Source organism: Arvicola amphibius, chromosome 5 (assembly GCF_903992535.2).
Source record: "Arvicola amphibius chromosome 5, mArvAmp1.2, whole genome shotgun sequence".
NCBI lineage: Eukaryota > Metazoa > Chordata > Mammalia > Rodentia > Cricetidae > Arvicola > Arvicola amphibius.
The window spans coordinates 45,397,935-45,411,901 of record NC_052051.1 but is presented as its reverse complement, the minus strand read 5'-3'; the positions used below and the strand labels follow the sequence as shown (position 1 = coordinate 45,411,901).

Here is a 13,967-nt window from a genome sequence, read left to right as displayed (position 1 = left end):
TTCGCCCACTCCCTGATTTGGGGCCTTGCTTCACTCCTCGGGGAGCCCCGAGATCCTGGGGCCAAACTTCTTGCACCTTAAGCCCTCTTTGCTGACCCCAGTTGTACACATCGCTTCTAGCCCTCCCATGATTGTGGAGCCGCCCTTAATTAGGGGGACCTGTGCTGAAACCTGGTGGACAGCAACCTTTTGGTCCTTCGCCGGGACTTCGGGAGGAGGCTGGCGGCCCCTGCTGGAAGCCTAAGGAAACTCTAGAGACTCGGGCTTCCAGCGCCCCGCAGCCCCGGGATGTGTGGCTCCGGGTTTCAGCAGCACTTCCTGGGGCAGGGGAGGAAACGGTGGACCGAGTGGCGGCCCCTAGGGGCTCGGCGGGGCCCTGGAGGAGCTTCCTCACTCCCTCACCCATAGGGCACTTATTCCTGTCCCATCCCTCTGAGTGCCTTGGGCAGCCTCTCAGGTTCTCCCAGATGGTTCAGGCATAATGAGAATTCCTTGTGATCTGGACTGAATTCAGAATTGAGTGTTTTCGCCAGGAGCTGACAGACATTCAACAGGTTGCACCTTTCAGTAAAACAAGATCAGTAACACCTCCCCACCTTGCCCCCACCTCAGATAGCTCTCTTATCTGAATATGTCTCTAGAAAACCAGACAAAGTTCAGAAAGAACGTTATGATTTTGTAGGCCCAGTCTGAATGGTAGTTGCTTGGCATTTTGGGTTAGGTAGCTCTGTGGTAGATGGACGGACGATGGATTTTTATGCTTAATCATTTCACACTGCCTGCCAGTCTCTTGAAATGCCGATGGCTGCTTGGCGGGTACTTATAATCCACATGGTGAGAGCACTAAGCTTGGGGGTTCTCTGTGCACCCATTCTCACCAGCAAGAACCTCTTTACTGGTCACAAGAGAGTTTGTCCCTCAGGGCCTGGGGCACTATGAATCTGAGAAATAGTGACATCTGCCAAAGAAGGAGCTTTTGTGGCTTTACCTGCCGTTTCCACGCTTCTGCCTCTCCATTCCTGTCTGTTTTTCATTACCTAAAATAACCGTCTAGCTACCTGCCTAGCTTTCTTTACCACGGGTGCTGCTCTTACTGGCTACAAATCCAGCCTGGCACCTTCCTTTGACCTTGACTTAATTTGTGGAACCCAACGTCCCCCCCAAGCCAGAGTCCACACGGGCTGTAGCCTTCCTGTGTCCCTCCACCCCCAGGCCAGTCTCTCCTGGCACCTAGCCAGCTCCCACTGCTCCACATCCCTTCCGTTCTAAGGCAGTGACCTCTCAGCCTTCTGGTTTCCGTTGTGTTTGACTCTCTCACCCTTTCCCAGACACACAGCAGTATGTCAGCAGTGGAAGGGGGCTGCCCCAGTGCACAGTCTCTCCAGGGTCACCCCAGTCAGCCAGACCAGAACTTCCAGAGTCACTCACCCTCAGCAGGGTCACTCGGGGTGCTACCTAGGCCTGTTCCCGTCTCAGAAAGACACACTTACATAGGGTGTCATTCTCACTGAGTTCGCCAGGATGTCCCTGAATTGTCCTAGTCAGAGGATCTAGGGCTGTCTTTGTAGAACTCCTTAACTCTGCAAAATGTGGCTATTAGTTCTCTGAGCCTTGGCAGATACCACAAATATTCTTTTTTATATAATAGGTGTTAAGCACTCTGTAATGCCCAGGTCTTTACCAGGAAGCACTGAGCATTTTTCTCTAGGAGATGGTGACCGCAGGCTAAGGATGTTGAGGATAGGTGCTATTGCAGTCATTTTTATACCCACAGCGAACGGGTGTTCTGATGTCAAAGTAGCCTTCTCAGCCACAGATTTCTTCCAGGAAGTCTGTACCCGCTGTCCCTTGCCTGCTGGTTGGAGAAGATTAAAAAATCCTACCTGCTGGTCTTTAGAAGAGCGAAGCCGGGAATTGGTTCAGATGAAAACATAGAAGGTGGAACTGAGCTGCGCTACACAGGAGCCCTCGCAGATACGAGAGGCTCCCGGGGTTCAGACTGGAGATGGCAGGGCCTTGAATTAAAGTGGAAGAAACAGTGCCCAGGGCTGGGGAGCAGAGAAACAAAGTGCAGGGCGCATTGCGTAGGAACGTTCAGTAGAGACAAACTTAGGGGCTTGTGTGAGCTGCCGTTCATGGTAGAGCGGCTTTAGACGGGAGGGTGCATATAGGCTGCATAGACACCAAAACTTCATCCCTGTCTACTTACTCCGACTTTGATGTGACTCTTGAACTTTGAGCGGAGCCTTGGCAGCGCAGCCCCATAAGCATTTCTTAGCGTTTCAGAACTCCGGTGGCGCTCAGCAGGATTCCACCTTTCCACCTCTTTCTTATCTCCCATCTCTGAGAGCACTGCCCACTACTTGCTTTGTTTCGTTTTCCCTGGGCCTGATCCTGTCTTCTCCAGCCCTGAAAATGGTGTTCAGAACACCTGAAAAGGCCAGGGCTGGTCCAGCATCCAGCAGCTCCCTTCTTACCTCTAGACATTATCTTGTCCTGGTCTTCTCAGGACCCTCATAGCCCCCAGGGAGGTCTGAGCCTGCAGCCTGGTCAACAACCCACACGGGACTCACTGCCCACGTGGCACCCCAACCCTGCTGCTCACTCTGGTACTGTCTTCCTGTTGTGTCTCCCACTGCCTTCCTTGCTGCACCTGCCCCTTCCTCGCCCCGCCCCGGAGTCATGCCCTCTAGCCCCCCGCTGGCGGCTGCCTCCTCCATGTCCCTCCCGGCCGCTGCCCCCACCACCAGCGTCTTCTCCTTCTCGCCTGTCAACATGATCTCCGCTGTCAAACAGAGGAGCGCCTTCGCCCCTGTGCTGCGCCCACCCAGCTCCCCATCGCAGGCCTGCCCCAGAGCCCACAGAGAAGGGCTTCCAGGTGAGCAATCAAGGCTGCCTGGCAGTGGCCTGAGGGAAGGCCTGTTGCATCTGATCATCACCAGTGTCCCATGCAGGGCCCAGCAAGAGGTTCTGTGGGGGTCCAGGAAGGCCATCTGAACTCCACTTCCTTGAACCTTGAGCCTTAAAGCTAGATGTGCCCTGGCCTTTGTCTAGACCCATTCAACTGGCCACTTGACCAAGGAGATTGAAATCCCAATTGGAAAAGGTTCCTGTAGTCCAACTCTGTTCAACAGAGCCTAGAACAAAGACCTAACCCTACGAGATGAAGGAACCCATATAGGTTGTATGTCTTTCTCCTGTGTCCACCAGAGGGACATACTGCGTTGATGCAGGGTTATCTAATAAACAAGCAGGCACTGACCTTGAAGAAGGGTTAGCCTAACTTCCCCTGTGCTGATGTACAGACTAGGAATTAAGAAGGAGTCCCCCTCCTGTGTCCCAGTAGTGAAAGGGACATTCTCTCGTTATACACACAGGCAGCAGATACTTTCAGCCCTCAGAGATTTCCCCACCCAAACAGTCACTGGAAGCTCAGCTGTGGGGAAGGAGGTAAAAGTAACAGGATGTGGGGTAGAGCAAGTCTGAGTTAGGAGGGATAGCTGGGGGCAGAGCTAGATAAGATTGTCATGTTCAAGACTGGCAGGCCTTCATGATGAAGCTACAGGGATGTCTGGAAGGATCTCCTGGGACCCAAAGCAGAGCTTAGCCCTGAGCTCAGCACCTGACTTGTCACCTGCTCCATAGTCGGTGCTTAAAAAACGGGAGTTAGATTCTTAGTATGGGGTCCGAAGGCCCCCATCAGGTACAGAAACCTCTTGAAGGTTTCATTGCAGTCTGATGGACAAGTGAGCTGACAGAGGCTAGGGTAGAACATGCCCTACAGGATAGCCTCCCAGATAGAATTGGTCATTCCTCAGGGAAGAATCCATGTTCTTTAGTAAATGGTGATATTCATGTAGTTTTCAGTAAACTGAACTACACTGTGAATCTTCTAAGAAAAGAAATTTATTAGAGCACAAATTTTATTTTCTATTTATTTACTTTTGAGACAAGCCCTGGCTGGCCTTGAACTCACAGAGATCCACCTGTCTCTGCCTCCTGAGTGCTGGTATCAAAAGTGTGCAACACCATGCCAGGCACAAAATTTATCTTAAAAAAAGAACATCTTGGGCATTAGTTCCCGGGAATATCTTTGGGGCTTAGGAAGAGATACCCATGTAGTCTTCTAAATATGATATGATTTGCTGAGGCCAAAATAGTCATGGAAGCCAAGCCTCTGTGCTAGACCCACAGTCATCCTTCAACCCCCTGCAGGATGAACTTGGGAGAACTGTAGACAGCACCTAGAAAGGCCTCTGAGCCCTCAGGTTTTCTCTATGAGACTCTGGGGACACTGGAAGGAATGTGAAGCACTCTTGGGGCACAAGAAGACTACTAAGGATGCCAAATACACACAGTAGTTAGAGAATCCACCTGACCACCAGGAGAACTGACTGTAGTGGAGGGTAGTCCAGAAACCCACGGTAGTCCAGAAAAACTAGCTGTAGTGGAGGATGGTGCAGCAACCCACTATGGTCTGGAAATTTTCTGCTGTGCTCTGCCCTCTCTGCAGATAGAACGAGTTCTTTCCCTCTGGAGACTGTTCCTCTGGACAATCCAGACAGCTCTGAGGTGGTGGTTTAACTAATTCCAAACTTATATACAGGGAAAGAGGGCTGGAAGACTGGCTGGTGTGCCATCCACAGTATGAACTGCTGTCGAGAAAGGGCTTGCCCAAGCAAGCAGGGTTTGAAGAATTAATTCCTTTTCTAGGGGAGGAGGCCCCAGCAAGGTGTCTAGAAAGGGAAGCCAGGATATAGAAACCATATGCAAAGTATTAGAAGATAAGTCACATAGATAAATGTAAAAAACTTAACTCATGAGTGAGCTAACAGGGTGAGTAAGTGACTTAAAGAATACATGAGGGCTGGGCAGAGGTGGCTCATGCCTTTAATCCCAGCACTTGGGAGGCAGAGGCAGGCGGATCTCTGTGAGTCTGAGACCAGCCTGGTCTACAAGAGCTAGTTCCAGAATAGGCTCCAAAGCTCCAGAGAAACCCTGTCTCGGAAAAACAAACAACAGCAACAGAAAAAGAATAGGTACGGCCTGGGGGAGATGGCTCGGAGGTTAAAGCTCTTAGACCAAAGTTCTGATTCCCCAGAACACAAACAAATGTTGGGTGGGCCTGGCAGCCTGCCCGCCATGTCAGGAAGGTGGAGTTGGGGAACCCAGAACTTAAAAGGCTGAGAAAGATCTAAAGTTCAAAACCAGCCTGGATCATATAGCAGGACCCTGTTCCCAACTTCCACCCCTTAAAGGCACAGCACCCCTTTTCTTGGTCTTATTTCCAACGTTTGGATAATTTGTCCGTGTGTGCGTGTGTGTGCACGCGCGCACAGCTTAAAATGTGAGAGATGGGAAGGATAGGACTCCAGAGTCCTGCCAGCTCAAGGAAAGGAACCAGTTGGGTGAGAACCAGTGAAGTGGCCCTGGGCCAGACAAGCAGATACCCAAGACTCACTGGCCAGTAAGTCTACCTGGAAAATAATGGCAAGTTCCAGTTTCAGTGAGTGACCCTGTCTTGAAAATCAAGTGGAGGGAGACACTCAGAGCCAACCTCAGGCCTTCACCACACGCATGCATAGGTGAGCCCACTTGCACACACATATGTACACCACAGACACAGATACACAGTTACATGTTACACATGGGGGTGGGGGAAGAAGGGGAGGAAGAGGGCAGCCTAGAAGAGAAGCCTAGAGGTCAGGGAAGTAAGGAAGTCAAGGGTGTAGGCTGTACATCCTGAGACGCCAAAGTGGTACCCCTCACCTTTCCATCTATAGTGCTGGTCCCAAACAAGGGCCAGATAGATTGACAGCCTGAAGAAGGTATTATATACCTGCCTTCTGTCTTCCGTCCAGAGAAGAACATGCAGGTAAGATCACCAGGTCACAGAAGGCTTATTTCCCTCTCTCCTTGGTGACCGCAGACCAGCCTTTTGAAGATACTGACAAGTTCCACTCTGCAGCTCGGGGGCTCCAAGGCCTGGCATACTCTTAATTATGGTAGGTGTCCATCTTAGTGTCTCTCTCTCTCTCTCTCTCTCTCTCTCTCTCTCTCTCTCTTTCTCTCTCTCTCTTTCTCTCTCTCTCTCTTTTAGCCCTGGAATAGGTTTGGCAGGGTTGGGGAGTTGGGGTCCAAGTCTTCCTTCTGCCTGTCTTCTAGATAGCTGACTAAGGTACATGGAGAGAAGTGGTTTCCTATCCCCCTGCAGCCAACCTTCCTCCAAGATTTTCTTCTTTCCTTCTTGTCCCACCAGGTCTGCAGGTGCTGCCCCTAATGAAGCTGGACTGAAGGTCCTTCTGGATTCACGATCATGGCTGGGATGGCAGCACAAACAGATATAGGGTCAAGACTCTGGATAGACCTCAATTCCTGGGATGCACAGGGAGAGGCCTTCACCTCTGTGCTCAAGGGCCCCACATACCCATAGACCCTCATTCTTACCTCCCTTTCTTGGGGCGCATTAGAAGCCCAGCACTGTGAGGATGCTCTTGGCAAGAGAGCATCATAGGGAGGTGTTGGGATGTCGGGCCTTACCCACTGGATTGGTTCCTCTGTAAGAGATGGGTTTTGTAAAGACCGGAGATGTTGGTAAGATGAGCAAGAACTGGGAACCACGGGAAAGAGGACAGCTCAGGGAGAGGTGATCTAGACGAGGTCCTGTTTGCATCTGACTCACCTCACCTGGCCTTGCAGCCCACCTTCTCTCGTGCAAAGGTGGTGTCTAGCCATCTTAGGAGTCCCATTCAGGCTCCCATGGAGCTGCCCACAAGCCACTGGACCCCAGTGGCTGCCCCCACTTCGTTTGAGAGTAGCACATTCATGCAGATCCCATCACGCCTCCTTGCGGTGGGGGATTTAGGCATGGAAGATGCACAGAAGGGCCTCCTGAATTTTGACTCTTACCCAATGGATGTTTCATGAATTTTGTCCCCTACCACCACACACCTAACTCTAGTTGGCCCCAAAGATCAGCCTGGCTGCCCCTTGGTGGCCTAACACTCTGCTGAGTTTGGACAAAATGGAACAATAAACGAGATGCAGGTGGCCACATGGCCTCTCTCGCCTGCTTCCTTGGTCTGCTTTTCTCAGCGACTCTGCAGTTCTCCTGGGGCCACTTTGATCCATGCCTCTGGGCAACTTTGTGTCTCAGGCTTTTAAGGCATCTCCAGTGATCAGCTGAGAAATCAGCCCCTGCTTTGTCTCCTAGATGAGCTCGGTCCCAACAGTGTTCTAAGGGGGCAACGTAGATCAGGAATGTAGAACTTGGTATCTTGACTATCTGGCCAAGACCAAGATGAGGGTTTCAAGACATTGCTGGGAACTAGAGCAGAACATGTTAAATACTATGTTAGATACTAACCTAGAGCCAGGTGGTGGTGGCACATGCCTTTAATTCCAGCAATTGGGGAAAAGAGGCAGGCGGGTCTCTGTGAGTTCAAGACCAGCCTGTTCTACAGAGTGAGTTCCAGGACAGTCAGAGCTGTTACACAGAGAAACTCTGTCTCCAAAAAACAAAACAAAAATGTTAGTACGGGTACAGAAATGAAATCTGTTTTCAGAGGCTCGAGGACCTACCTGGGCTAGGAGGGTGGCTTGTGGGTCCCAGGAGGCCCCTCCAAATCACACTTCAACCCTCTTTGCCTCTTCCCCAGACCCCTTTTGACTTTACCTAAGAGTTTAAAAACAGCATAGTAAAAAATATTTCCTTGGTTATTCACCCACCCAGAGTGCTAGAAGGCACCCAGACCCTGAAACACACTTCTAGGTAAGGTCACATTCTCTCCTTCTGAAAGCCAGGGGTTTTTTCCCCTTTAAATCCACTATCCAGTGAGTCCAATGCCCAATCTGACCTCAGGCATTTGGAAACCCTGTCTTTACCAACCCCCCACACCAATGCCCTGCAGCCTTCTGGGAAAATATCCTCGTCACAGCAGATAGGCTGGTCTTGTCCTTAGAGGTCTCCACTTGGTCTCTAGTGTTCTTGGACAGAATCTAGGATTCCTTTCACTTGGGATGCATGATTGGTATCACCCTGCCCTCAGTGCTTGGCTTCCCATGCTGTTCCGGATGAAAGCCCACATAGAAAAGCAAAGACTGTCTACCCAAGCCTTTCTTAGCAAGCCGAGCCTTCAAGGCCAGGTCTCTACAGACTGTAATCTGTACAGGAGACAACTGGTAACTGGATGGTGATTGCGTCTGGTCCCCCAAATGGGTCAGGTGCCATGATCAATATAAAATGAGATATGATATCTGTCTTTCCTCAGTGTGGTCCCATCTCAGTACTCACTGCCCCATTTGAGTTTACATGACCTCTCTTCACACACACACACACACACACACACACACACACACACACACCAGTTTCAGGTAGATTTTACATCAGAATGAGAAACCTGAAACAGTAGTCTCATTCTCCTGCAGAAAGATAAACATCCTTCTGCCAGAGTGACCTCCAAGGTCAGTTCCTCCCTGACACAACCAATATTTTAATTTAAAATAAAAACTTTCTTATTATTTGTCTCTCTGTGTGTGTTCGTGTGCCCATGCGCATGTGTGCGTGTGTGCATGTCACAGTATGAGTTCAGTGGTCAAAGGTCAGAACTAACTTTCAGAAGTCTGTTTTCTCCTTTCATGGTGGAATCCAGGGATGCATAGAGGTGCTCTTACCCATTGCATCGTCTTACCAGTCCGGCACACAGTTTATGGTGAATTTCTTGTTATGTTTATTTGTTGATTGATATTGATTGATTTTGAATTTCTTGTTATATTTATTTGTTTGTTACTTGATTGTGTGTGTATGTGGTGTGTGTGTGTGTGTGTGTGAGTGAAGACACAGTATTAAACACGTTTTAGGTGGTTCACATAAACCCAAGTTCTATCTTCTCTAGGATGATTTTTCCACACAGGGAACAGACACAGTCCACAGCATCTTTCTCCCCTAGAGAAGAGACTTTTCAAGGTCTGTGATTCTCAAGTCCTGCTCCTTTGCCCGGAGTAGCCACCATCCTCCAGTCTGTGCATGCCTTTGCACTTGACCTTCAAGCCCCTCCCTTCTGCTGTCACCGCAGTGATGATAGCCACAACCAGTGGATGATGGAGCAGAATGAGCCTAGAAGTTTGATGTTTGCAAAAAGACCATCAGTACGAGAGCCTGATGAATGTGCAGCATGGACCATAAATGTGTACCCTAGAGTCCTTATCTCTCAGTTCTTCCATGCTCCCATTCTCTTCCATGGCATTATTAGTTGTGTTTGGTTTTTTGTTTCTTTGGTTAATTGGTTGATTTTTTTGGTATATATATATTTTTAAGGATCTCTTTATGTATCTCTTTATGTATCTCAATCTCATAGAGATCTGCCTGCCTCTGAGTGCTGAGATTCAAGGGGTGCACTACCACACCCAGCTAAACCATCTGGGCTGTGACCAAAGGATCAAACGTGCTTGTTTTTAAATGAATAATCATTGCCCAGCTCTATTTTTTAATCTTCCTGTCTTTTCTCCATCTCACTGCAGTAGAGATTAATGAATTTGAAGGAAAGAAAGGAAAGTTATATGGGAGGGTTTGGAGGGAAGAAAGGGAAGGGGAAAATTATGTAATTCTATTATAATCTCAAAATAAAACAAATTTAAAAAATAATATTTTGAGGACTTCTCATGATAGTCTTGCAAATCTTTCATGTGAAATATTGTATAGAATTGTACATTTCATTTTGTAAGTATTTATTATGAATGTCACTTAGAAGCACAACTGATTTTTTTAAAAAAATCTTTATATCCAGCAACACACTTCAGTTAGTAATATTTTATCAATCGATTGTCTAAAGTATGCATCTTTCTTAAGTATATGAGTATTTGATCTACAAACATTTGAAGTTTTTATTTTCATTTCCATTTCATGTCTAAATGGACAGCTTAGAATCTTCAATTTGATGGTGAATAAAAGCAGTGGCAGTGAACATCTTTATTCTTTTTTTTTCTTTTTTCTTTTTTTAGTTTTTCGAGACAGGGTTTCTCTGCAGTTTATTTTTAGAGCCTGTCCTGGAACTAGCTCTTGTAGACCAGGCTGGCCTCGAAGAACATCTTTATTCTTGATCCTGGACGGCGGACTTTTAGTGCTTCACCATTAAGTATTGTGTTTGGCTTATAGTTATTATAAAATCTAATTTTTTAATTAAAATTATGACTGAGTTCCAAATTTTTAAAAATACTTTTCTGCATATCTTAAGATTACTTTGTTAATGTGATGAATTATGTTAGTTATATGTCTGATCTTAAGCCATTGCATTAACTGTTGAATGGCATGTTTAATGGTGAACCGCTGCATGCCTTCTGCCCAGACATATTAATTGCTAATATGAAGCTTCATTCTCTTCCTCTCCCTCTCCTGCTCTTGTCCTTTCTATCTCTTGGCACATAAAAATATGTGTTTCAATGACTTCTGGGAAGCAAAATACAGAAATCTACTCACCATATCAATTTTTCTTTCCATGTTAGCTTCTGGTACCTCTTGGGAATCCAGGGAGGAGAAAATATGAGAACAAATTGCTCATGGTCATTCGGCCTCCCTATGGCTCATCTTTTTGCTGTTCCATTCTAACTGTGTGATTCCAGCCCAGCTAGGTGCCATACATAGCTCTTGGTTCCCTCTGTTGGAGATCCAGAAGATCCCTGTGGATGACCTGCCTCGAAGCCCCTGTGTCCCCTTGCTGCACAAAGGTGTCCAAGCACCTCGCCTTGCTCTGATAGGGTTTCAGCACCCGAGGGGGGTCTAGGGGAAGGAGGGGGTCTGGGTTTGTAGCTACAGGAACTGTTTGGCATGAGGATGAGTAGGAGGGTTTTGAGTGCAGAGATTCCAGCAGGCGATAGAACAGAATAGACTTCATGGCTATGAAGGTAAAGACGAGGCTTTCCAGAAGGGAGTAACAGAACAAGACTGCTTGTGGCTTCTTTCCTTTTGATTCGTTTGTTCCTTGAGAGCAAAGAAGCCAGGCATTTCAAAGGGGAAGGGAAAATACCATCAAATAGCAGGTTTGCTGTTCATTGAGACTTAGCATCTTAAATATTTATTTTACTTTTAATTCTATGCTGTATGTGAAAGTGTGTGTGTGTGTGTGTGTGTGTGTGTGTGTGTGTGTGTATACCCAAGGAGGCCAGAGGTGTTAGATGCCCCTGGAGAGGGAGTTACGAGCCACCTGTAGCATGGTTACTGGAAAGTGAGCAAGGTCAGTATTCACTCTGAACACTGACTCCTCTCTCCAGCCCCAGGGGCCAGAATTTTAGCATCTTAGTTCTCCAAATCTTTTCTCACCCTTCGTATGCCAGTCTGAGAATGAAGGCTGTCTCAGTGTGTTGTTGGCTGGCTGGGAGTGGTGGGAACCTCAATTGTATGGAGCCCTGGTACCTATCATGAGCCTGCTCCTTACTGTGTATTCATGCCCTCTCCCAGAACTGACCCCATTCCGGGGAGAACCCAACCATTTTGAACTGGTCCTTATCCAAATCTGACCAACGTTGGCTTCTGTGGTAAAAGACTGGTTTCTCTGGGCCACTCCTGGAGGCCTTCTTTCTTAAGAAGCCGGGCCTAGAGGTTCGCCTTGCCAAGACAAACTGGCTACTGGTGCAATGTGGTGGAGCAGCTGCTGCAAATGCCCACACTTGGCAGGCCTGTGAGTAGGTCTCCCACTGCTTCCCCAGCGTGGAGCTCTGTAGAGTCAGGCCAGGCCAGAAAAGGCTGTCAGACTTCTCGCGGAGTGAGGTAATGTTGGTTTTACTTGAAAACTGAAAAGTTTGTCATAGCGATGAAAAAACTCATCACTGTGCTTAAGGTTGACAGAACTCCAAATCCGGTTCCCCTTGAAGCAGCTCAATATCAAAGGTATGAGGAGAGGTGCGTGTCAGATGTGGGTCTGCAATAGCAGAAGAAAGAGCCAGCAAGGCCTTCCCTTCCCTTGACAGAGCCAATGGGATGGTGCTACATTGTCGTTATCCGTAATTTATTCAGCATACACTATAATCTGAGGTAGGAGACCCTGGAAGCAGAGCCTGAACTGAAGAGATTTAGATATGCATGAAAGTTGTCTCTGGAAGAAGAGAAAGGGCAAGAGGCAATTTGGCATAATGTCTTCTCCAAGCTCTGGAGGCTGAAGGCACCGCAGTAGGCTCTTCTTTGTGAAAAGATACAGCTTTATTATTCCCGTGCTCCTGGTAATCGGCTGCTGACTGCCAGAGTGGTAACCCGGGTGAAGCAGCTCACATTTGGCTATGGGCAATACCTGGGAGAAGGAAATAACTGCGCACAGAGTTAGCCAGCGCTTAACCAAGATGGGGGGATGAGTATTCTGCTTGGTGACATGTCTTTTTCCATTATCTCATGATAATAAGTTTCCCTACTGATGCAGTAAGCTGCGTCAAGCCAAATTACAAGTATAGCAACAGACCTGTTGAGAGCAAAGCAACTTCAGGTGTGTTCACTGATCTCAGAGAACAAAGCCAGAGAAGTCGTGCCTCAAAGCTAAGGTGGGAGGTTTTATAGACCTTAGGCAAAGGGCAATGACATGCCAGCCAGGAGCTGGGACTGTGCCCAAGTATGATCAAAAGTTTGGTCCCTGGGTGGGCACGTGGGTGCCATTCCTTTGTTCAGAGGTTTTTCAGCATGGGCAGGGATGGGAGAAGTAGAGCAGATGGGGTTTTCAGCTTGTGCAGGGGCAAGCCAGAAGCTACCAAGGAACATCCTGACCTCTTTGGGTATATGGGCACCGGTTCAGATCTGGCTGCTTCCTACCAGCATGGGACAGCATGGGGAGAGGGAGTCCGGAGTCAGTGGGCTGGTGTTTAGAGGGAGGTACAGGCGAAGGTGCATCTGGTCAGCTGCCGCCCTGGAGACTTTGCAAATCAGTTCCTGGAGGAGGCAGAGAAGGCAAGGGACTAGAAGGAAAAGTAGACAAATGAGAGCAACTGGTCCCCTAATAGAGCAGAAAGGGAGGACAGCCACCAGGGTAAGAGAGAGGAAGTGGATTGCTCATCCTACCTGAGGTCCTTTCCCCGGGAACCTGGAGGTGTCTCCCTTGTCTGCTGTGAAGAGGGTCAGTGCTCTGTGACGTGGTATCACTACCTGAGCTATTGAAGTGATCTGGGGTTGGAGAGAGTCTAGGGACTCCGCTGAGTTCTTGGTGGCCTTCTGGAATTACTTGGATAATTTATTAATTGTAGTAATTGAGTATGTTATGACATCCATGCTTCAGCTGGACCCTATTAGGGCTGAGGTCAAGCGATGTCCACTATTACCTAGAGAAAGACCACACAGAGTGTTCGGCCCAAGTCAGGCTTAAAAGAGGAAGAGGAAATTATGGCACACTTTGTTAGCTGTAGAACCAGCATTACCAGAATCATAGGGAGATGAATGAATTGTGGATGAGAGATTTTTAGACAGGGTCTAGTTACATCAGAGAACCCTCCTGGGGGTGTCCAGATGATTGTTTATAGATGATTGATGTTGTTATTATAGAAGAGGTGAACCTGAATAACCAAAGGAAAACCGAGGGTCCAGGGGAGTCCCAGGAAAAGGGAATCCCCTGGATCAGGGAAGACTGAGCTGGTGGCAGAATTGAAGAAGGGAGGGCTTCAAAGGGGGTTGGCAAAGGGTACCACCTTGAGGGGACACTGGCTTAGGGAAGGAGTGGCTCAGGTTAGACAACCCTGAGAGGTTGAGCAAAGTACCCCCCTCCTGAACACACACATGAGCCCAAGGGAAGTTTGGTCCCTAGAGGGATAAGGAGTGTAGAGGAGGCTGGGCTGGGATAGTGGCTCCTCCTCACCAAGCTGGGCTGAACTGGGCCATGAAGAGTGGGCAAGGTTAACATTGGAGGGAGTGCAGGTGGGGACCAGATGGGCAGGGAGAGGGCGAGGGGCTCCCAAAATTGTGGGCAGTGGTACTATAGCAGCCACTGAAGTTCAGACCTGAA

At 48.4% G+C, this 13,967-nt stretch overlaps 1 protein-coding gene across 3 annotated transcripts in view; it reads left to right on the top strand.

Moving 5' to 3' along the window:
- Ebf4 (EBF family member 4) overlaps window positions 1-7,072 on the top strand; it is a 67,038-nt gene extending 59,966 nt beyond the window's left edge. The window contains exons 14-16 of one of the 3 annotated variants that reach the window (XR_005285523.1): window positions 2,797-2,878; window positions 5,930-6,005; window positions 6,260-7,072. Coding sequence is in view for 2 of the 3 variants with exons in the window: in XM_042055106.1 (XP_041911040.1) it covers window positions 2,681-2,878; window positions 5,930-6,000 (269 nt within the window). In the remaining variant the exon portion in view is untranslated. Of the gene's footprint in view, window positions 1-120; window positions 2,879-5,929; window positions 6,006-6,259 lie in introns of those variants that run through there. The other 2 variants (XM_042055106.1, XM_038331667.1) reach the window with 2 other exon arrangements.
- Window positions 7,073-13,967: the final 6,895 nt, after the last annotated feature.